The sequence below is a fragment of the Erythrolamprus reginae genome, chromosome 2 (genome assembly GCF_031021105.1).
Source record: "Erythrolamprus reginae isolate rEryReg1 chromosome 2, rEryReg1.hap1, whole genome shotgun sequence".
Taxonomy (NCBI): domain Eukaryota; kingdom Metazoa; phylum Chordata; class Lepidosauria; order Squamata; family Dipsadidae; genus Erythrolamprus; species Erythrolamprus reginae.
The window spans coordinates 194,034,048-194,055,853 of NC_091951.1; the positions used below are offsets into that span (position 1 = coordinate 194,034,048).

The 21,806-nt window shown below is 43.6% G+C and overlaps 1 protein-coding gene across 1 annotated transcript in view; it reads right to left on the minus strand.

The window, feature by feature from the left end:
• Nucleotides 1-3,498: 3,498 nt before the first annotated feature.
• The window catches only part of ITGA5 (integrin subunit alpha 5), a 121,524-nt gene continuing 103,216 nt past the window's right edge, over nt 3,499-21,806 (minus strand). The window contains exons 22-30 of the mRNA XM_070740995.1: nt 21,290-21,369; nt 20,166-20,246; nt 13,821-13,920; nt 12,538-12,690; nt 11,722-11,823; nt 10,618-10,731; nt 9,668-9,769; nt 7,207-7,329; nt 3,499-4,512 (exon numbers count right to left, since the gene is read on the minus strand). Of these exons, the coding sequence (XP_070597096.1) occupies nt 4,429-4,512; nt 7,207-7,329; nt 9,668-9,769; nt 10,618-10,731; nt 11,722-11,823; nt 12,538-12,690; nt 13,821-13,920; nt 20,166-20,246; nt 21,290-21,369 (939 nt within the window). The 3' untranslated portion in view covers nt 3,499-4,428. The remainder of the gene's footprint in view (nt 4,513-7,206; nt 7,330-9,667; nt 9,770-10,617; nt 10,732-11,721; nt 11,824-12,537; nt 12,691-13,820; nt 13,921-20,165; nt 20,247-21,289; nt 21,370-21,806) is intronic.

Sequence of the window (21,806 nt, forward strand, 5' to 3'; positions counted from 1 at the left end):
ACTGGGCCCACCCGAAGTTGGGAATCAGGCTGTTCCCAGCCTCTAGAGGCCCTCCAGGAGGTGGGGGAAGTTTTTTTCACCCTCCCCAGGCATTGAATTATGGGTGTGGGCACTTGGCATGCTCTTTTGGCACCTGATGGAAAAAAGTTTCGCCATCACTGTTCTAACCAAGGCCCATCAAGCAGGAATGTTTTTGGTGATGGAAAGTTATAGCATAACCCCCCCAATAATTTTTTAGCTGTCCAGAACACCATGCTACTACAGATAAGACCTAAACAACAACAATGGAACCCAAAATTTCTGTTGAATGAAACATTTGTTTTGCCCCAATTGTTAAGTGAATCACTGCAGTTGATAAGTTAGTAACTTGGTTGTTAAATGAACCTGGCTGACTTGGCTTGCAAGAAGGGGATCACATGACCTTGGAACATAACAATAAATATATGAGCCAACTGCCAAGCATCTGCATTTTTATCTCACAATTATGGGGATGCTGCAATGATAACTGCATTCAAGTCTTAATTTGGGATAAGACTTACTAGTAACTAACTAGCACTTAAGACATATTTCATTATGTTTTTGGACAAAATCCATTGACTGGGTTCAATATGCCAAACCCAACCCAAACAATTGTCATGAAGGTTTAATGTATAGTACATACAAACCAACTTAATGATTCTAGAGTTTCCACTTTGCCACAAAATTTGTGACTGGTGTATCTGCTGACTTCAGTAACCAGGATTAATGCACATTCATCTACAAGGCTATGTAAGGAATAAAAATGCTGTGTAACCATTCAAGTTAGACTAGATAAAAAAATCTATTCTATTTACTTGAGTGCATTCTGAAATAGCCAGTTTAAAGCTCTGCAGCAAACACATTATCACACTATTGACTTGAGTAAGTTCAGACCTTTGTGTAATTGAATTAACACAGCTATGTCTATGTCTACACCTATGTGATTTGGCCACTAACACGTCTCGTTTTTATTGGCCCTTCCCTTTATTTATTATTTATTTATTTACAGTGATACCTCGTCTTACAAACGCCTCATCATACAAACTTTTCGAGATACAAACCTGGGGTTTAAGATTTTTTTGCCTCTTCTTACAAACTATTTTCACCTTACAAACCCTCCACCGCCGCTGGGATGCCCTGCCTCCGGACTTCCGTTGCCAGCAAAGCACCCGTTTTTGCACAGCTGGGATTCCCCTGAGGCTCCCCTCCATGGGAAACCCCAGCTCCGGACTTCCGTGTTTTTGTGATGCTGAGAGGAATCCCAGCAATGCAAAAACGGGCGCTTCGCTGGCAACAGAAGTCCGGAGGTGGGGTTTCCCAGCGAGGGGAACCTCAGTGAAATTGCAGCATCGCAAAAACACAGAGATCCGGAGGTGGGGTTTTGAGGACTTCAGTGTTTTTGCGATGCTGCAATTTCACTGATGCTCCCTTCGCTGGGAAACCCCACCTCCAGACTTCCGTTGCCATCGAAGCACTCGTTTTTGTGATGCTGGGATTCCCCTGCTGGGAGTCCCCTGCAGCATCGCAAAAACACAGAAGTCTGGAGGTGGAGTTTCCCATGAAGGGGAGCCTCAGGGGAATCCCAGCAGTGCAAAAACGGGCGCTTCGGCTGGCAAAAGGGGTGAATTTTGAGCTTGCACGCATTAATCGCTTTTCCATTGATTCCTATGGGAAACATTGTTTCGTCTTACAAACTTTTCACCTTAAGAACCTTGTCCCGGAACCAATTAAGTTTGTAAGACAAGGTATCACTGTATTTAGTTATTTATTTATTTATCTATTTATTTATTTATATTCATTCATTCATTCATTCATTCATTTATTAGATTTTTATGCCGCCCTTCTCCTTAGACTCTACCTGCTGCGCCATCCCGGCTCAATTTAGTTGTTTTGCTATTGGCTGAGGCCTAAAATGTCTAGTCTGTACAAAATGTCACATTGCGTTTCCACAAAAGCCTAAAAATGGCAATGAAAGCAAAATAGATTTGCAGAAGTCCATCCCTGAACCTCTGACCAAGAATATTCCAAACCTGCTCTTTGGAAAAACCAAGATCTGTATTGTAAATAACTTTCATGCCTCAAATTGCTTTCTGCGATGCTCTACTATTTATTACCTAGCTCTGCATTACAGCAGGGGTGTCAAAGGTTGCAGACGACGCATTGCCACATGACATATCGCAACTTCCTCCACTTTGCTAAAATGGGAGTGAGCATGACCAGCAAGCGCAGAGGGCTCGCAGAGGGAGTTTTGACACCCCTGCATTACAGCTTTTCTCCTCTTTTGTTTGAGCCTTGGTAGCACAGTGGTTATAGTGCAGTACTGCAAGCTGCTTCTGCTGACTGCTGGCTATAGTTCACTAGTTCAAATGTCAACATGCTCAAGGTTGACAGCCTTCCATCCTTCCAAAGTCGGCAAAATGAGGACCCAGATTGTTGGGGGCAATATGCTGACTCTGTAAACCGCTTAAAGGGCTGTAAAGCACTGTGAAGCGGTATATAAGTCTAAGTGCTATTGCTATTGATTATATCTGTTATTCTGCCTTTTAATTTTTTTTTAAAAAAGCAGTTCAGTCTTTAGCTCCACCCCACAAAAAACCAAGGCTTAAAATTTAACACTTGCACTCCCGCAACACGTCCAGAACAGCACAAAATAAGGTTGAAAAATGTTGCCTCCCAAACCCTGCCTCAACAGAAAAATCCCAGCGACCAGTTAGGTCCCACAGAGTGGGTCTTCTCCGGGTCCCGTCAACCAAACAATGTCGCTTGGCGGGACCCGGAGGAAGAGCCTTCTCTGTGGCGGCCCCGACCCTCTGGAACCAACTCCCTCCAGAGATTAGAATTGCCCCCACCCTCCTTGCCTTTCGTAAGCTGCTTAAAACCCACCTCTGCCGCCAGGCATGGGGGAACTAAGATACACTTTCCCCCTAGGCCTGCACAATTTATGTATGGTATGGTATGTTTGTATGTATGGTTGGTTTTTATATAATGGTTTTTAAACTGTTTTTTAGTATTGGATTTTGTTGTACTGTTTTACTGCTGTTGTTAGCCGCCCTGAGTCTGCGGAGAGGGGCGGCATACAAATTCAATAAATAATAACAATAAATAATAATAATAATAATAAGCATATTTGAAAGTCCAAAATAAATAAATAAATACTTGCACAGCTACTATATGTTTCACTTCCATATTAAGTTATGTATTGATTGCGGGACACATATAACAAGAATGCCAAGGGGCAGAAGATTCTCAGTGTATCTTAACATGGCTTCGGCATTCTGTTTTTGCAAGACTTGTCTTCATAACCATCCAAAATAATGCTTCAACCAAAGCTCTCCGCTGTTCTTTTATGGGACTCCTTTTACGGGACTTCATTTACGCCATCAAAATTCTAAACTCCCTTGGTTGGAAACAAGCAGTTTTAGAGGCTATTGCTCCTACCCACCCACACGGTGCTAACATTGACTAAGGGAGTAGACAAAGTAGAAAATAGGGAAGCATTTATTGCACATTGGACATTTTAAATTAAAACAGCAACCCCTGTCTCTGCTACCAAGAGGTGGCCTTCGCTTCCTCATTCCTTCTTCTTTTTTCATTAAAGTGGCATCTGAAAAATAAAAACATCTCTAGCGGTTTCCGGAGATCAGTGCGAAGACCGTCGGCGAGTCCGGGCCGACACCGGGTGATGGCTTGGCTTCCTAAATGTGGCAAATCTTTGGCATTGTGGGGAGCATCCAGCTTTCCCAGCTAAAGTCTCTGCCCCATGTCGTCCTCCACAGGAAGCAAACCGGGGAAGGCGGGAGAGAGAAAGAGAGAGAGAGCCCAGGATCCTCCCTTCTGGCCTGTGGAGGAGAAAGAGCTGGACTCCGGAGGTGATTGTGCTTTTATATATTTTTTTCCTTTCTTTTTTTTCTCCTTCAGCCAAGCTGTGTCAATCTAAAGAAGACCGGCAGCTTGAAAACTGTCCACACAACGACAATCCCTTCCCCGCAAGATGGACGGAACAGACAGCTTGACTTAAAGGGCCTGAAATCAGGCCAGCACCTGCCGCTCCGGCGGCTTCAAGTATTCCCTTGGGCTGGAAGCGAATGCCTGCTGCAGCCCTCAGTTCAGGACACAAGTTGTTGTTAGGATCCAAGCCTCAGGGGACGGGAATGGCTGAGAAAGGAGGCCACTTAGTGTCGAGGTTGGAGCCTCTTTCGCGGAGGGAAAGCAGAGGTGTCTTGGTGCACCGAACCCTGCAGTCGCCCCAAGGGCCCCACCAGTGTCTGTGGCTCTGCCCTTCTACGCCCTTGCCGGTGTTGGCTGGAATCCCTCCTCCCGCCCCGGTGGCTCTTGATGGGCGATCCGAGTGCCTCTTTGCAGGGCGGCGGCAGCAGCAACACACAATACATAGAGGGCAACGTTGACCTGCTAGGCCTCTGAAGCTGCTTGAGGTTTCAGCTGTGCTTTCTCCATGGCTGTGCCGTAAGGAAGGGAACGTTTGAAAAAGCCCAGCTAGAAAAGAAAGGAAGAAAAGTCAGCATCTATTATAGAACATTACACACACAATTCTTTTTCAGGGCAAATTCCATTGTGATTGAGTGGTCTTGTGGAAGCACATTTATGATTCCTGCTTAATCAAAGTAGTGTAGAAAATACCTCTACATCTTTATTTAAAAACAAGAAACTGTTTTCTCTTTCAATCTCTTTTGAGTATCTCCTGACATTAACTTATTGCTGTCATTTTTAAAAAATGCCTTTGAATCGTTCTTGATTCTTAGAGGCTACCTGGACAATCCCTGCATTTTTTAAAGCAACATTTTTGGAAGGGATTTATTATCACTATCCTCTTCTAAGACTAAGAGAGGATTGACTGACCCAAAGTTGCCCAACTGGCTTTCTGTCTAAGGCAAGACTAGAATTCCCAGTTTTTACATTTCTAGCCTGACCACCATGCCAAACCAAACTGGGTCTTGTTGACTAATGCTACGAAATTAAGTTTCTTGAGGATGCATGTGTTCTGTCCTGCCCAGTAACAGCCGATAATTTGCCCCCAAAATGTAAACTCAAACACACATAGTTCTTTTACACAAAACAAAGTTATTTTTATGAGACGTCTGTTGCTTCACAAACTCTGCATTAAACAAAGTCTCTGCCTTTGCCAAAGTCTAGGCATGAGGCCAAATTGTTAAGAGAATGCCTCCCATACTCTTGCTTCTCAGTCGACAGTCATTCACATGAATTTAACCCTAGAACTGACCAGTTATTAATCCAAGTTTGTCAGACAGAATACGCTTCACAGGCTGTTTCTCTTCAGAAGTCTCCAATGTTGACTGCTTGCAAAGAGCTCTCTCAAACACCCCTCCCCTTCAATACTCTCAGGGAGTGCTGATTATGCATAGCTGTGCTTACTTCTTTTTCCTGATCTTCCTCAACTGTTCCTGTCTGTCCCTCATTCTTCTGACCCGGGCATTCAGGATCAGGTCCCTTATTTCCTCATCCTCAGGCCTTGACCAAGCCCCAGTTGGGGGCTGCAAATCCTTAGTTGCAGGCTGCACATCCCCGGTTGGGGGATCTATAGCCTCTGTAGGCTCCTCACCCCCAGACTCTCCTGCTCTTCCTCTGGCTTGCTCTCTGACTCCCACTGCAGCCACATAGGCTAACTGTGCCCAGAAGGCCTCACCTCATCAGGCTCAAAGTCCGTGGCCAGAGAGCCTGGTTGTGAGCCAATCACAACAGTATGTGCAGTGCAAAAATTTTGTAAAAAATTCCCCCCAAAAGAGGAGCCAAAACAAGATGGCGGTGCATGCTCAGTGTTGTATATTTGGCTTCTGTGCATATGCAGAAGGAAAAAAATGAGCAATTTAAAAAACAAATTCTACAAAAAAGATGGCAGTGCCCATGGAGCGGCACTGACTGAACCAGTTCTATGGCGTCATCGTGACATCACCAGCGGTTTGCTATCAATTCAGCTGAACCGGTCCAAAATAAGAGGAACCCATTTCTGGACTGGAGCCATAACAACTACAAATTCTTGGTTCAATTACATTTCTATGTGCATCATACCCCACCTGCAGAGTTCCCAGCTGAATACTGGAAACTGTTTTTCTTAAAAACACTAAACGTTGATTCAAGCCTCTTTCATGACTGTGTACAGGCTGCTTCCTGCAGGTGCAGAATGCTAAAAATATAATTATGTGTGCTTTGTGGTTGCAATTCTCTGTTGCAGGCCAAGCCGTTCACTTGTCAAATCACAGGGAAATGAGTCAGAGTCTACTAACCAGGGCGGGGCTAGAAAATCACAGGTGTTGCAGACGATCCAGGTGCTCTCCAGGGTGCTGAAGACACTCCCCCCCCACCCATTGACATCTTTTAATATTCTGTACACCACAGCTTTTAACTGGCTTCTGACATCTGTCTTAGGATCAGATTATTTACGGGACCGTCTTCTGCTTCACACATCCCAGTGGCCGATTAGATCGAACAGAGTTGGCCTTCTCCGGATCCCATCAGCCAAGCAATGTGGACTGGCGGGACTGTGGGGGAGGGCCTTCTCTGTGGCAGCTCCAGTCCTCTGGAATCAACTCCCCCCAGAGATTTGCACTGCCCCACCCTCTTGGTCTTTCAAAAGGCTTTAAAAACTTGGCTTTGCTGGCAGGTCTGGGGTCGTTGAGCGACAACACTCTGCTCCGGCCAGTAGTATGAATGTTAGATGGATGATTTTTATTTTTTTTAATATTAGAAACATAGAAGACTGACGGCAGAAAAAGACCTCATGGTCCATCTAGTCTGCCCTTATACTATTTCCTGTATTTTATCTTAGGATGGATATATGTTTATCCCAGGCATGTTTAAATTCAGTTACTGTGGATTTAACAACCACGTCGGCTGGAAGTTTGTTCCAAGGATCTACTACTCTTTCAGTAAAATAATATTTTCTCATGTTGCTTTTGATCTTTCCCCCAACTAACTTCAGATTGTGTCCCCTTGTTCTTGTGTTCACTATTGGGGTTTTAAATTTTGTATTGGTTTTTAATGTTGTACGCCACCCTGAGTCCGTCAGTAGAAGGACGGCTTATAAATTCAAACAAACTAACAATATGTTCTTACATCTGCAGTCCTTTCAAACCAAGGAACACCAGTACTTCAGAGCTTTAAAAGTTTCTCTCCAGCCCTGAATTCAATTATTAGACTCTTCTGTGAACTCACCTTGTACAACACATAGATGAGCAGTGCCAACAGCAGCAGTCCAATCAGGATGGCTAAGATGATGATCCATAGAGGAACACCCTGGCTAGTCTCTGCCTTAGCCCAATGGAGTGATGTTGACACCTGTCCACCAGAAAGGAAGCATGAATAAGAGATACCCAAAAGTTGTAATTGAAGGTGTTACATTGGTAGCATCTAAGCCCTAGTGGATTAGCACATACACTATAAGTCATTCTTCAAAATGTTAGAGGACCTGTACATAAAATGAATAATTTTACCATATACAGTATAGTATGAGTAAATAAAAATCTGAGAACGTGCCTTCTCGTTATGGAGAAAATAGGAGAAGGGAAATACTGTACTACATACACTGCCTTGAGCTCTCCAGAAGCAAAGATGGGATAGATTCAGGAGTGGGTTCTACCAGTACGGTTCACTCTGCTGTTCCGGTAGCGCCCCACCAATTGCGTAATTTGTGCATGCCATCTTTTCCCACTGAATTTTTTGCTCTTTTTTTTGCTTCCACACATGCGCAGGAAGCAAAATCACATGAGAGGATGAGTGCATGTGCATAGCAAATGTGCGTATGCAGGGAAACATGGCGATGCGCATGCAGTACATTGATAGCAAGGTAAGAGGAGCCCGCCCCTGGATGCATTGTAAATCAAATAAATAAGAATAAACTCTCTTTTATGACCCTGTAATCCATTAATTGGGGTAGAGTTGAGGAAACTGAATGGAGCTGAGCCAGATTAACTGGCTGGATGCCCTTCTTGATGCCACGTGGAGTTTGCAGCAGATATTTTTTTCTTTGTGCCTTAGGAGATAAACACCTGGCACTACCTAGGATTGAACTCTCAACCCTCCAAATGGAAGATGAGGGTCTTCATCACTAGACTACTATGCCACTCTAATAAATAAAGCTTCCTAAATCCACCAGGGTGCCAGGTATGTCATTCTCATAAATTTTGAAATAGGACATTGGAAAGAAGATGTCTTCTTTAGTTATCCTGGGTTTCATATCATTCAGCCTCACTAGGCAATTAAATACAGTAGAACCTCGACATACGAGCTGCTCTATATACGAGCATTTCGAGATGCGAGCTAGGAGGGGAGAGATATTTCTGTTCTACTTACGAGCCCAAATTCGGGATACGAGTGCTCACCGCCTGTCCCTGTCAGCGGCCCAGCCCCAGCCACCTTCACCCGCCCGGACAACCGCCAGAGGGGCTCCTCCGGAGGGGCGCACGGGGAAGGGCTTGAGCCGCCGCCTTCTCCTTTCCTCGTGGGAGCGCCGCACCTCTTATCTGCCCGGCCTGAGAGGCACGAAACTGGTGCTCATGCCGGGCGGCCTGCCTAGAACGCCAGCAATGCTGCTGAGCCGATTGCCGAGCGGGGGCGGGGCGCAGGAGGAGGCGAAGGCGCCGCCGCACCGGCCCCCTCAGGCCGCTCCGCCCGGGATGGGGCTCCTCTGGAGCCCCCGTGAGTCCCTCCGGAGGAGCCCCATCCTGGATGGAGCGGCCTGAGGGGGCCGGTGTGGTGCCGCCTCTGCCTCCTTCCGCGCCCCGCCCCCGCTCGGCAATCGGCCCGGTGGCATTGCTGGCGTTCCAGGCGGGCTGCCCGGCATGAGCACCGGTTTCGTGCCTCTCAGGCCGGGCAGACAAGAGGTGCGGTGCTCCCACGGGGAAAGGAGAAGGCGGCGGCTCAAGCCCTTCCCCGTGCGCCCCTCCGGAGGAGCCCCTCTGGCGGTTGTCCGGGTGGGTGAAGGTGGCTGGGCCGCTGACAGGGATAGGCGGTGAGCGCTCGGAGGGGGCACAGCCCGGAGTGAGACTTGGCCTCTGCTGCGGCTGCTGCCCATCTGCTTCTCTCTCCCTCCTTCCCAGCGGTGCTTGGCGAACGGAGAGGCGGTCGCCTCGCCTGTCGCCTTGCTCTGCTTCCCTCCCTCCCTCCGCAGTCTTTGTGTTTTTGGCTGTGGGGGGGAGCAGGATGACCTTCCTGACTGCATGGCATCCTGCATGCAGGATGACATGCATGGCAAAGGGGCGGGGAGGATCGGGAGGCTCAAGCCTCCTTCGGTGGTGGCGGCCGGTTTCTGATTTTTGGGCTTGCACGCATTAATCGCTTTTCCATTGATTCCTATGGGAAACAATGTTTCGTCATACGAGCTTTTCGACTTACGAGCCTCCTTCCCGCACCAATTAAATTCGTAAGTCGAGGTACTACTGTATCTGAATTATAAGAGGAAATAATTATTTGTCCTTCTTACCATAAATTTCCTTTATCCACTTTTCAAGAATATAGCCAAGCTGGACTGACCCCACCCATTCAGAGTGAAGAGCTACCTGCTTCTCTGATCCTGACCCTTTCTCTGTTGTTTGTCTTGTAATTTTACTAATGCAGTAGGAATTATCACCTTGGAAGAATTGGTATTCATAAGGGCATTATAACTGATAATACTGACCGTCTGATGACTGATGGTGGGCTCTAGAGGCTGGATTTTGTAGGGCACCTTTTGCTTATGGTAAACGGCTTCACACTGGATAGCCTGGGGATAGTTCTCTTTCTGCAAGTGAGGAAAGAATAATGAGAAATGGCTCTGCACAAATGTTGGGCTGAATAGATGTACTGGAAGTGAAAGAACCTTAATATGGAGGAATCAAGCATCCCATTCCCTTAATACTATGAAAGCTAACAATTATTTGTTTATTCATTCATTCATTCATTCATTCATTCATTCATTCATTCATTCATTTGACTTATATGCAGCCCCTCTCCATGGACTCGGGGCGGCTTACAACATTTCAATAAAAAATACAATATATAAAATACTTCTAATCCAATTAATAGAAATAATTAATTTTAAAATTATCTTAAAAAGCTAAACATTTAAAAATCAAACATTCACATGCATACTACCACATCCAACACATTCACTGGGCAGAGGTGGGGTCTGGTGGCCCCATGCCTGATGGCATAAATGCATTTTCAGATTCTTACGAAAGGCAAGGAGGGTGGGGGCAGTGTGAATCTCTGGGGGGAGTTGATTCCAGAGGGCCGGGGCCTCTACAGAGAAGGCTCTTCCCCTACGTCCCGTCAAACGACATTGTCTATATACTAAACGGGAAGGAGCAGGCCATTATTTTTCTGCTGAGATTATTACATTTTCTTTCTGTGTATAGATAGTTCAGAAGTGGGCCACTGATCTTTTAGCCTGAGTTATGCTATTTCCTCAAGCTTCATTTATTTCTGTACCAGCTACTGCTACAACCAAGAACAACAGAATAAGGAAAGTGGGGAAAAAGACACATACACACACTTTGTCCCAAAGTGTGGCGATCACAACACACAGACACACAGAATTTGTCTCAAACAGTTGAAGTCTGCTGAACACCCAAAATATAATAAGTTTACCTGTTGAAAGCTTTTGGACCAGATGCGAAAATAGAGGCGTAAACTGACGCTTTCCTGCCGTTGCAATGCTCCCGTGCGGCAGTGAAGTTGGAAACATTCATCCTCATTACACTTCTGCAGTGCAAGAACATATGATCAGATGAAAATATCACATCAACCTTCGGCTACTTCCAAGGCAGAATTTGGACCAAGCATCTTTGTGAACCTGAATGTTTGGCCTGACTTGACCTAAGTATCTTCTTGTGGGTTGGATTATATCTCAGAAATCCAAGACAATGCAAAAAATAAGAATTACAGTCTACGATCTTGAGGATGGCAGAATGGGGAAGGCTGTTTCCAGTGATTAAAGCCAAGGGAATATGAGTAAGGACATTAGGCCTGAGTTCCTGAGGATGCATCTTTATTTCATGGCAAACAAAGTATAATTAGATTTCAAAATAAACTACTGAAATACATGTAGTGCTGGCTTTTTGAATACCATCTTCCACATGCATGCATGCATCTATCTTATCTTATCTTATCTTATCTTTTCTATCTATCTATCTATCTATCTATCTATCTATCTATCTATCTATCTATCTATCTATCTATCTACCTACCTACCTACCATCTCTACCTATCTATCCATTTATCCATCTATCCATCCATCCATCCACCCACCCACCTACCCACCTACCTACCTACCTACCTACCTATCATCTCTACCTATCTATCCATCTATCCATCTACCTATATCTATCATCTCTACCATCTATCATCTCTATCCATCTATCCATCTATCCATCTATCCATCTATCCATCCATCCATCCATCCATCCATCCATCCATCCATCCATCCATCCATCCATCCATCCATCCATCCATCTATCTATCTATCTATCTATCTATCTATCTATCTATCTAAATGCATTGGCTACCCAACTCCCATGGTCTCTGCGGGGGGGGGGGGGGCAACAACGTTAAAAAGAACAATGAACAAACTCTATGGTGGTAAAGAAAGTGCATCTCTTAGGTTGCTCCTAAAACATCCTAAGGACATCAAAGGTATGGAGCATAACTCTCGTGTTTTTAAGATGCTTCTTTAAATGATGACGCAGGGCTTACCAGAGGGAAAGTGCCTCCCACGTTGCCCGTGTTCCATCCTCCCTCTTGCTTCTGCACATAGTGATGTTCCTGATCAGGAAAAGGTGTTGGAGGTTGCTCCAGCTAAACATCCAGAGAGATAAAGATGATAGAGAGATGATAGAGATAGAAAGAGAGAGAGAGAGAGTACAAATGTGAATCTTCATTTATTAATTCTCTGTAGCTACCAGTTGTCGTCTGGTTGATTGGTTTAACAAAGTTCTCCATGGCCTATGAAACAGGCACCTTCCTTGTGATCTGATTACTTTAGCTCAATGTATCAAAGGGTACCTTTGCAAGGTATCTCAATACAGCTGCCAGTCAGAAAAGGCCCTTCTTTTGAATGCCAGTGTTGCTCTGGGTGACTCCAAGAAACCATGTTTTTGTGCAACACATGCTTCCTAAGGGCAGAAAATCCTCGTTGTTACAACTCAGTCTCAAGCTTGTGTGTGTTTTAACACAGAGCAAAGGCTGTGTGAAACATTTCTGTTGAAATGTTTATGAAGGAAAAAAAACCCTGCATGCAAAAAATCCCAAGCAGGTTACCAAAAGGGGGAAGATTTGGGATGGAAAAAAGAATGGCAAATTATTAAAGTGACCAAATAACTTCTAGCCAAGTTTGGGAAATTTGCTGTCTTCTACAATTTATGACTCCTCCCTTTCATGTTTATTTTGATTTTCTTAGCCATCTCGGTTGCTGCCTTTAAGTTTCAGGGGCTGAACTCCACTCTCCACATTTAGGGGCTATGCCAAATCACTTCATCCTTTGTATACCCACTTACAGGGGTCCCCTTTTACCTGCAGACGTGATGGATTGATGGGGCTGTTGGAGGTACAATTTGCCGGCACCGTGTAGCGGGTGATGTACAGTACAGGTCGTCCTTGCACCCGTAGAGGACAACTGAGGTCTAACACTCCTTCACTGATAGCGCTGTGCCCCTCATTGACAAACTACACAACAGAAAAGAAAAGGAATAGAGGAAATTATCCGCTTCATTCTAGATGAGGTTGCTCATTTACTTTGCCCTTCAAGGCTGAGATGCAGAGAAGTCTATCAGCTGGTCAATGATCTTGCAAACCAGCGTAAAGTCGGGACTTGCTATTGCAGAGCAGGTTCAACTGAGCTATAAGACCTCCCATGAGACAAGCTGTAGCCATTTCATAAAGATATCTTGATCAGCAACCCAATAAAGGAAAATGCCAATAAAGGGTAGTGCCATAACAACAGTCAGTATATCAGTCATGCTTCCATTGTTAGCCAAATATTTAATTTGGGAAAAATCGCAGATATGAAAAAGTAACTTCTGCAAAAAGTAACTTATACAGAAGTATATATAACCTTACAAAGCTCAAATTTCACAGCAATATCAACCTATGCAGGTATATTGCTGTGAATGTTGCGCTTTAATTTGGCTTGTATTACTCTAGATCTGCCTCGTTATTGTTAGTGTCTTTCAGAGATATAGATTTGAAACTCCCATAACGTTTATCCTGTATGACTTACACCAGGCCTGTCTAAATGGCAGCCTGTGGGCCGACTGCGTCATGCGCAGACCATGCCTACCCCAGCAAAAAATGTTGTGATACATCACTATCTGTCACGTGATGCGATCGAGTTTGATATTTGTGACTTACATTCATTGTTGCATCCTGTCAGGATGTCAGAGTGCCTCAGGAATGTCCCTGATTGGCCAGAGCGGGAGCTATTTGGAAGCAGAAGTTTAAAGACTTCCTATTGGCTGTCGTGTCTGACAGCTCTTTTATAGCCCGGCTGTCAGATGCGACAGCCAATGGGAAGCCTTTAAATTCCAGCTTCCAAACGGCTCTCGCTCTGGCCAATCAGGGATATTTCTGAGGCACTCTGGCATCCTGAGGGGACGCAAACTCATGTCTCTTAAGAATTTTGAATGCTGAGGCTGATTCATTTGGAGGCTATCGCTTTGAAAAAGACTGCTACAAAAGGATCTTTCAGGAGCTGAATTGGATGCCCCCCCCAAAAAAGGGCTCCCCCAAGGACATTTCGCCCATTGGGAAGTTCCAGCTATTCCATCAGCTCCTTCTACTCAGCAAGAAACACCCACCTCATAAACATGGCGGACCCCAGGGCCAATATCTTGTTCACGTTGCATGGATCTACCAGGAACCCAACCAGGCAGAGATACAGTGTCTGGCATGGATGCTCTGCGTAAGAGGCAGAAAAAAGCACTTCAGACACAGAAATTATTCACTAGGGACTAGAGCAACTTAAATAACCAAAACAAATCATTTCTCAATAATGTGAGGCAAAATTAAAGCAAAATCAAAACAACAGTAACCAAGTCATAACGTCACATGGAGATCATTGTGATGTCTGCTAATGTAGAAATGACCTCTAATGGGAAATCAGAACATGTGTGTGTTCCTCTGGCTAAAAATTCAACATTGAACTAATCCTAGTGTTATTTCTTTTCATTGAGAAGCAAATTGCAATACTAATATTTAGCAACAGTACAATTTTGCTGATTTGATATTTTTATCTATTTTTCTATAATAGGCCCAAGGCTGTGCATTTAATCCACAATTAAGCAATTCAATGATGATGATTATATTTATGTGTGTTTTATTTATGTATTAAAGCAGAATGGAGGGGTAATTAAACAAGAAAAATGCAACAAGAATAAATGATCCATTTAAAAATATTTTTGCTGTGTCTGGAGGTTATGTTTTGGGGGAAAATGACACATATATTAAATTGACTTTGAAATGAACTTTAATATTTTTAGATGCTCATATTCCTGTGAACTACATACTTATTACATGGTAATTGACAGCTGAACTATGCAAATAGTTTTTCTACATCCTTCTTGCTAAGAGACTAACTCCTTTACTCTGAAGAAACAAATTTAGGCCTTTAATTACTAAATTGAAGAGTGTTGCTTATAGGAAACAGCTATAATGAAACATGAACTGTTATGTAAACTTCACACCCACACATGACACACCGACACACACTTACTGTACATACCTCTCACTGCACACACACACATATACATAATTATTTGTTGTTGTTTGCTGCAGTTTTTTTCTTTTCTTTATCTTTGTTTTATCAAATAGAAAGCAAAAAATACAATGATTCAATGAGCTAACAAACGATCCGCAATTTTCTTTCCACCTTGCATGTAACTTTATTTTGTTATTAAAAACAGGGTTGAAGTATTATGGAGTAAAATATTAAACATCAGTAATAAAAAAATAATTTTGATTCTCCTGATTAAAAATGGCCCTGCGCTGCCTGTTTTAGAACATGGCTGCTAGCATAGTTGTTCAAAGTCCACTGTAGTCCCTGAATCAACAAAAAAAAATGTAACTCTGTTTTAATCTGTCTCCTTCTGATGCAGTTATAAATAAAAGCGTAGTCAGTCTTCCTCGTTGAAGGTTTTCTTGATGGGCTTCCATTTAAGTATCTACTACCCATGTTTTTATTTATTTATTCATTCATTCATTCATTCATTCATTCATTCATTCATTCATTCATTCATTCATTCGATTTTTATGCCGCCCTTCTCCTTAGACTCAGGGCGGTTTACAACATGTTAGCAAAAGCACTTTTTACAGAGCCAGCCTATTGCCCCCAGAATCCGGGTCCTCGTTTTACCCACCTCGGAAGGATGGAAGGCTGAGTCAACCTTGAGCCGGTGATGAGATTTGAACCGCTGACTTACAGATCTACAGTCAGCTTCAGTGGCCTGCAGTACAGCACTCTACCTGCTGCGCCACCCCGGCTTATTCCCGAAAATAAGACTACTGTATATTGCCACCAAAACAAAGGCACACCAGGTTTTTTTGGTGGGGGTGGGGTTTCATCTATTGGCTCACCGAACTTGCATGTATCGCCCCCGGCCTCCTTTTCACTGTCAAGAGGCCTTTAGGAACTTCTTCTGTAGCTAGCAAGGCTTTCCCGAAGGCCTCTGTGGTTGTTATCAGTGGCAGGGACCTTCAGGAATGCCTTGCTGGTCTTGCCGGCTGCAGAAGAAATGGGGCAGCAAGGTAAATGTTAGGGTGTGAGAGGTCTGCCTGCAACTGTCTGAAGGTAAGTAGCAAGGCAGCTCCACACACACACCGCCATCCCCACCTTAGGTTAATTTTTACCTATGCCTCCTGGAGTGGGCAGGGTTTTAATTAGGGCTTATTGGTGGGTGGGTGGTGGGTGGGAAATAAAGCTTATATTGGGTGCATGTGTAAAAATCAATCTATGACTTACTGTACTTTCGGGGTAGGTCATATTTTCGGGGAAACACAATAGAATCAGATCTGCTGAAATGTTTCTGAGCCTAGTTAGGGTTGAGTGTCACCAGCTGTGCATTTATAATATTCCTTTAGCCCATGATGAAACTCAAGGTGGTATATATTTAGATTACTTAATGTCTATTCTACTCTTGAATGAGTCTGCGGAGAGGGGCGGTATACAAATCTAAATAATAAATAAAACAAATAAATAAATAAATTAGTGAATTCTAGGTGTTAAGGCCATAGCCTGTAAATGGTCTGCTCTACTCAACATTTGGTCTCTTCCATCTTCTCCGAGGAATCAACCATCCTTTATCAAGAATAGAATGGGAAAAGTCTGTACATGCTCAAAGAAGAGGGAGTAAGCTATTCTCCAAAGTACCTGAGGATAGAACAAGAAGCAATGGGTGGAAACTAAACAAAGAGAGAAACAACTTAGAACTAAGAAGAAATTTCCTGATAGTTAGAACAATTAACCAGTGGAACAGCTTGCCTCCAAAAGTTGTGAAATGCTCCAACCATGGAAGTTTTTAAGATGTTGGATAACCATTTGTCTGAAACGGTGTAGGGCTTCCTGCCTAAGCAGGGGGTTGGACTAGAAGACCTCCAAGGTCCTTTCCAACTCTGCTGTTGTTGTTATTGATTATAACCCCCTGAAGTGATTCCCCCCACCCCATTAATGTTCTACACTTGGTAAATTAGGAGGCATTCATTCAAAACAGTTTTATAATTTTAACAGAAAATGTTTAGGAAGCTGAGGCAGGAGGACGGAAGGTGAATGCTTAGTTGTGGAGATAATGTGAGCTCTGCTTGAAGAACCTTAAAAATTAAATCCTTGGTGTTTTAAGAAGCAAATGTTGGGGAAGTTTACCAGCAGGCCTTGGAAGGTCTTCCCATCTGAAGCCTGTGTCAAAAAGACAGGCTTCTTGGTGAGATGAGTAGAATGACACGTGCAACAGTCTGACTGTCAGAATTTAGAAAGGAGGAGACAGGATCTTCTTCAAATCCCAGAGTTGCCTCTAGGCGTGATGGGCGGCAAAAAAGTCTAATAAATAAATAAATTAAACAAATAAACGAGAAAAGGAGACCTCAGGGCTATAGGCTGGAGCTTCCTCATTCCTGGTATATACAGGATTCTTTTTTTGAAATTCCATCATGCACACACGTCTTCTATGATTAAGGAGCATTCATTTAAATTGCTACAATTAGATGAGGTGTTATTCTAAGCTACTTCTGAAAATGCTACTAGCCTGCCTAGAGCTGGTACAATTGCTAATTAAGAAACAAGCATTTTCTTAGGAAACTGGGGGAGTATAGAAAGTTGTACCGTTGGATTCATGATGACTTCTGGGAAGAGAAAACTTGTCTAAAACTTTTGACCAATATTTCAAAAGTGTTGACTTGTGACTGGAGTATAGCAGACCCTACTGTTTTTGTTTAAGAGAACACTAACTAATCAAAAACATTTGCTAATCACTGTAAATCAAATGGACTGTTTTCTTGAAGCACTTGAATTAAAAGCTGATTCATAAATCCTATGGGAAATTATATTCTCTCCCCAGTTGCATATTCCTTAAATATAAGCTAGCCAAGCTGTGGTAAAATGTCTAGTTCAATTACTTGTTTGTGTTTCCTGGAGGAAATAATCCTCAATAACTACATGAAAGGTTTCAGAAGAAAAAACAGCTCCCTCGGGGTAAACACCAGCTGCCACCACATTGGAGAGCATTTCCCAGAGATACTTATATTTCCATAAGAAAGCGTCCATGCAACTAGCATTCCACTGAGTGTCATATAGCAATAGCAATATACAGTGGCACCTCATCATACAAACTTAATTGGTTCCAGGAGGAGGTTCGTAAGGTGAAAAGTTCGTAAGATGAAACAATGTTTCCCATAGGAATCAATGTAAGAGCAAATAATGCCTGCAAATCCTTCAGGAAAATCCCAAACTTTAGAAGGGAGGCGAACAGAGGGCAGGGAGGAGCAGCTAAAGGGGGTGCATGGAAGAAGCAAGGCTAGGCTAAAGGGTGAGTGGGAAGGAAGAAAGGCAAGGGGGGCGCCCCTCCCTTTTCTTTTTTCAAAAGACACCGTTTCAGTGCCTTTGCAAGCATGCAAAATCTTTACTCCTCCAAGCTGCCCCTCCCTTTTCTTTTTTCAAAAGACACAGTTTCAGTGCCTTTGCAAGCATGCAAAATCTTTACTCCTCCAAGCTGCCCCTCCCTTTTCTTTCTTAAAAAGACACCGTTTCAATGCCTTTGCAAGCATGCAAAATCTTTACTCCTCCAAGCTGCCCCTCCCTTTTCTTTCTTAAAAAGACACTGTTTCAGTGCCTTTGCAAGCATGCAAAATCTTTACTCCTCCAAGCTGCCCCTCCCTTTTCTTTCTTCAAAAAAGGGGAAAAAAAGAAATCCCTTCATCCCAGCAGCAGCTGCTTGGGTTCGTAAGGTGAAAATAGTTCGGAAGAAGAGGCAAAAAAATCTTAAACACCGGGTTCGTATCTTGAAAAGTTCGTTAGAAGAGGCGTTGGTAAGATGAGGAACCACTGTACTTATATACTGCTTCACAATGCTTTACAGCCCTCTCTAAGCAGTTTACAGAGAGTAAGCATATCGCCCCCAACAATCTGAATCCTCATTTTACCCATCTCGGAAGGATGGAAGGCTGAGTCAACCTTGAGCCTGGTGAGACGTGAACTGGTGAACTACAGCCAGCAGTCAACAGAAGCAGCTAGCAGTACTGCACTCTAACCATTGCACCACCATGGCTCATATTAGAAAGTGGGCGCAAATTTCAGACTGAACAGCACAGCGAAATTTGATGTGTGGATCACGCATCCTTGGCTAAGGGGATTGTCAAGTTGGGTGGCTCTACAGCACTTTAAAATATTGCAAGATAGTTATGTTTCCTCCTGATTTACCAGTTGTCCAATCAACTAAACTTCATTTTCCTGTGTTGGATATCAGCACTGTTTCCCATTTGATTTTATCCTATATAAATGTGGAATACTTGGTTGCACAAAGCAGAGTCAAATATGCATATTTTTGAATCCAAGCAATACATTTAGCAGTGGGTGATTAGAGAGTAAGCTTTTAAAGGCAAACCAGGTCTTCATTTAAGGGAGAACAGAGAAAGAGAAAGATGGGGAAGATCTGAGAAAGACCATTGCTCATGAAGGGAACTTTTGAGGAAAGCAGAGCAATTTTTCTAATGATGCACTTACCAAACCAGACCTAAGTAATATTGCTAATGAACTGAAAACTGTAAATTAACTGGGAGAAAACCAGACCCAACTCATTTTTAAATTATTGAAGGAATAATTCCAACATTTCGGCAGTCACTTTTTAGTTCTACTTTGGAAATATTTTCTTTCCTTACATGTAGTCCTCGACTTATAACTGTTCATTTAATGACCATTTGAACTTACAACGGCACTGAAAAAAGTAACTTACGACCATTTATTACACTTATGCAGCATCCCCTTGGCCATGAGATTTACACTCAAGATGCTTGACAAATGGTTCATATTTATGACGGTTGTGGTGTCCTAGGATACATGATCCCCTTTTGTGACCTTTTGACAAGCAAAGAGAATGGGGAAGCTAGATTCGCTTAACAACGGTGTTGCTGATTTAACAATTGCAGTGATTCACAACAAATGTGGCAAGAAATATCATAAAATGGGACAAAACTCCACAATTAACCCAATTTCTCACTTAGCAACCTAAACTTTGGGCTCAATTGTGGTTGTGAGTCGAGGACTACCTGTATTTTCCACACATCATCCCAACAATGCATGTGGCAAAACTTTCCATAACTGATCATCCCAAAAATGCATGTGGCAAAACACACACAGTAAGAAGAAAGCAGCATTCTTGGTGTCAGGGAAGTAGCAAGACTTGTATTAAAAATTGTTGGGATGGAGAGGACCGACTTATGCAGGGATGAAATGGCAGGCAGGTTCCTGGCCTGGCAGCTGGTGCAGCCTTCAGGGCTAAAATGATTTGCCAAAACATGGCACCTTTCCTTTGTTATTAAAGGCCTGATTTGCACTCGCCAGTTTATGATTAACCTCCAGCATTTGCATGCCTTGCAGGCAACAATAGGCCTTGGACATTCTTTTAACAATGAAAAATAATTACTCTTGTCATGATACTTACCCACGGGATGAAATGGTAAAGAAGGCCTCCACGCGCATAACAAAAGACTCCACTTCGCTGTGAGAATTGTTGGCGTTCTTGCTGCAGAAAAGAAATATGGCTTTGTGGAAGGGTGTAGGCCAGTGGCAGTGAGCCTTTTCGGCACTGAGTGCTGAAACGGGAGTGCATGCATGCCGGAAACCAAAAGAACAGTTCCCTGATGCATGTGTGCATGGGAACACTGGAAACCAGAAGCTTAGTTTCCTAATGCGCAGATGCGTTTCAGCCATCTGGTCTTCTGGTTTCTAACATGCACCCATGTGCAAAGACCATCTTGCTACACACATGTGGAGCTGCTCTTTCAGTTTCTGGCAGTCTTGCGCACACAAACATCAGCTGGCCGGCATGCACATGTGCACTGGGGAGATGCTCTTTGAGTTTCTGGCACTCCTACATGCACGAACACCAGCTAGCCAGTGTGCACGCACGCCCCAGAGCCCAGAATAGAATAGAATAGGATAGGATAGAATAGAATAGAATTCTTTATTGGCTAAGTGTGATTGGACACACAAGAAATTTGTCTTTGGTGCATATGCTCTCAGTGTACATAAAAGAAAAGATAACATTGATCAAGAATCATGTGGTACAACACTTAATGATTGTCAAAGGGTACAAATAAGCAGTGAAGAAACAATCAATATTAATATAAATCGTAAGGATACAAGCAAGAAGTTACAGTCATAAGTGGGAGGAGATGGGTGATGGGAATGATGAGAAGACTTAGTAAGAATAAGAGCAACAGGCGACAGCTGGGGTGTCTGGAAAGAATGGCTCTGCGCGCCACTTCCAGCACACACGGCATAGGTTCACCATCATGGGTGTAGACTATAAGCCAAGGGTAGGCAAAGTTGGTTCTTCTATGACATGTGGACTTCAACTCCCAGAATTCCTGAGCTAGCATGATTGGCTCAGGAATTCTGGGAGCTGAAGTCCACAAGTCATAGAAGAGCCAACGTTCCCTACCTGTGCTATAAGCACTCTGCAGGAAAGAAAGAGCCCAGCACTTCAAGGACAGACAGACCTGTCCATGAGCTCAAGGTGAAAGGCAAGGCGGGGCAGTGGCAGATTATCTTGGGCATTTTTACCTGTGAATCTGGAAATCAAACTGGATGGATGGCTTAGCATCGGTGATGCGAGGCACGGTAAAGCGCAGGCCACCCCAGAGCTAAGAAGGATAAGACAAAAAAAAAAGAAGGCATTAGAATCAAGTTCTGTATTCAAATCTCTTCCGTCAGGGGTTGCGCATGTTGGTTTACTTCGATCTTGGTTGTTTTCTTGCAGACACTTCATTACCTAGCTAAGTAACAGAGTGAGCTGTTTTGGCTGTAATAGTAGCATGCTGATTGACTGAAGCCAATCCTTTCGTACAGAGGTCCCCAACTCCCGGGCTTTGGATGGTCCTTGGCCTGTTATGAACTAGACTACAAAACTGGAGGAGAGCGACAGGCGAGCAAGCAAAGCTTCATCTATACAGTGATACCTTGTCTTACAAACTTTATTGGTTCCGGGATGAGGTTCTTAAGATGAACAGTTTGTAAGACAAAGCAATGTTTTCCATAGGAATCAATGGAAAAGCGATTAATGCGTGCAAGCCCAAAATTC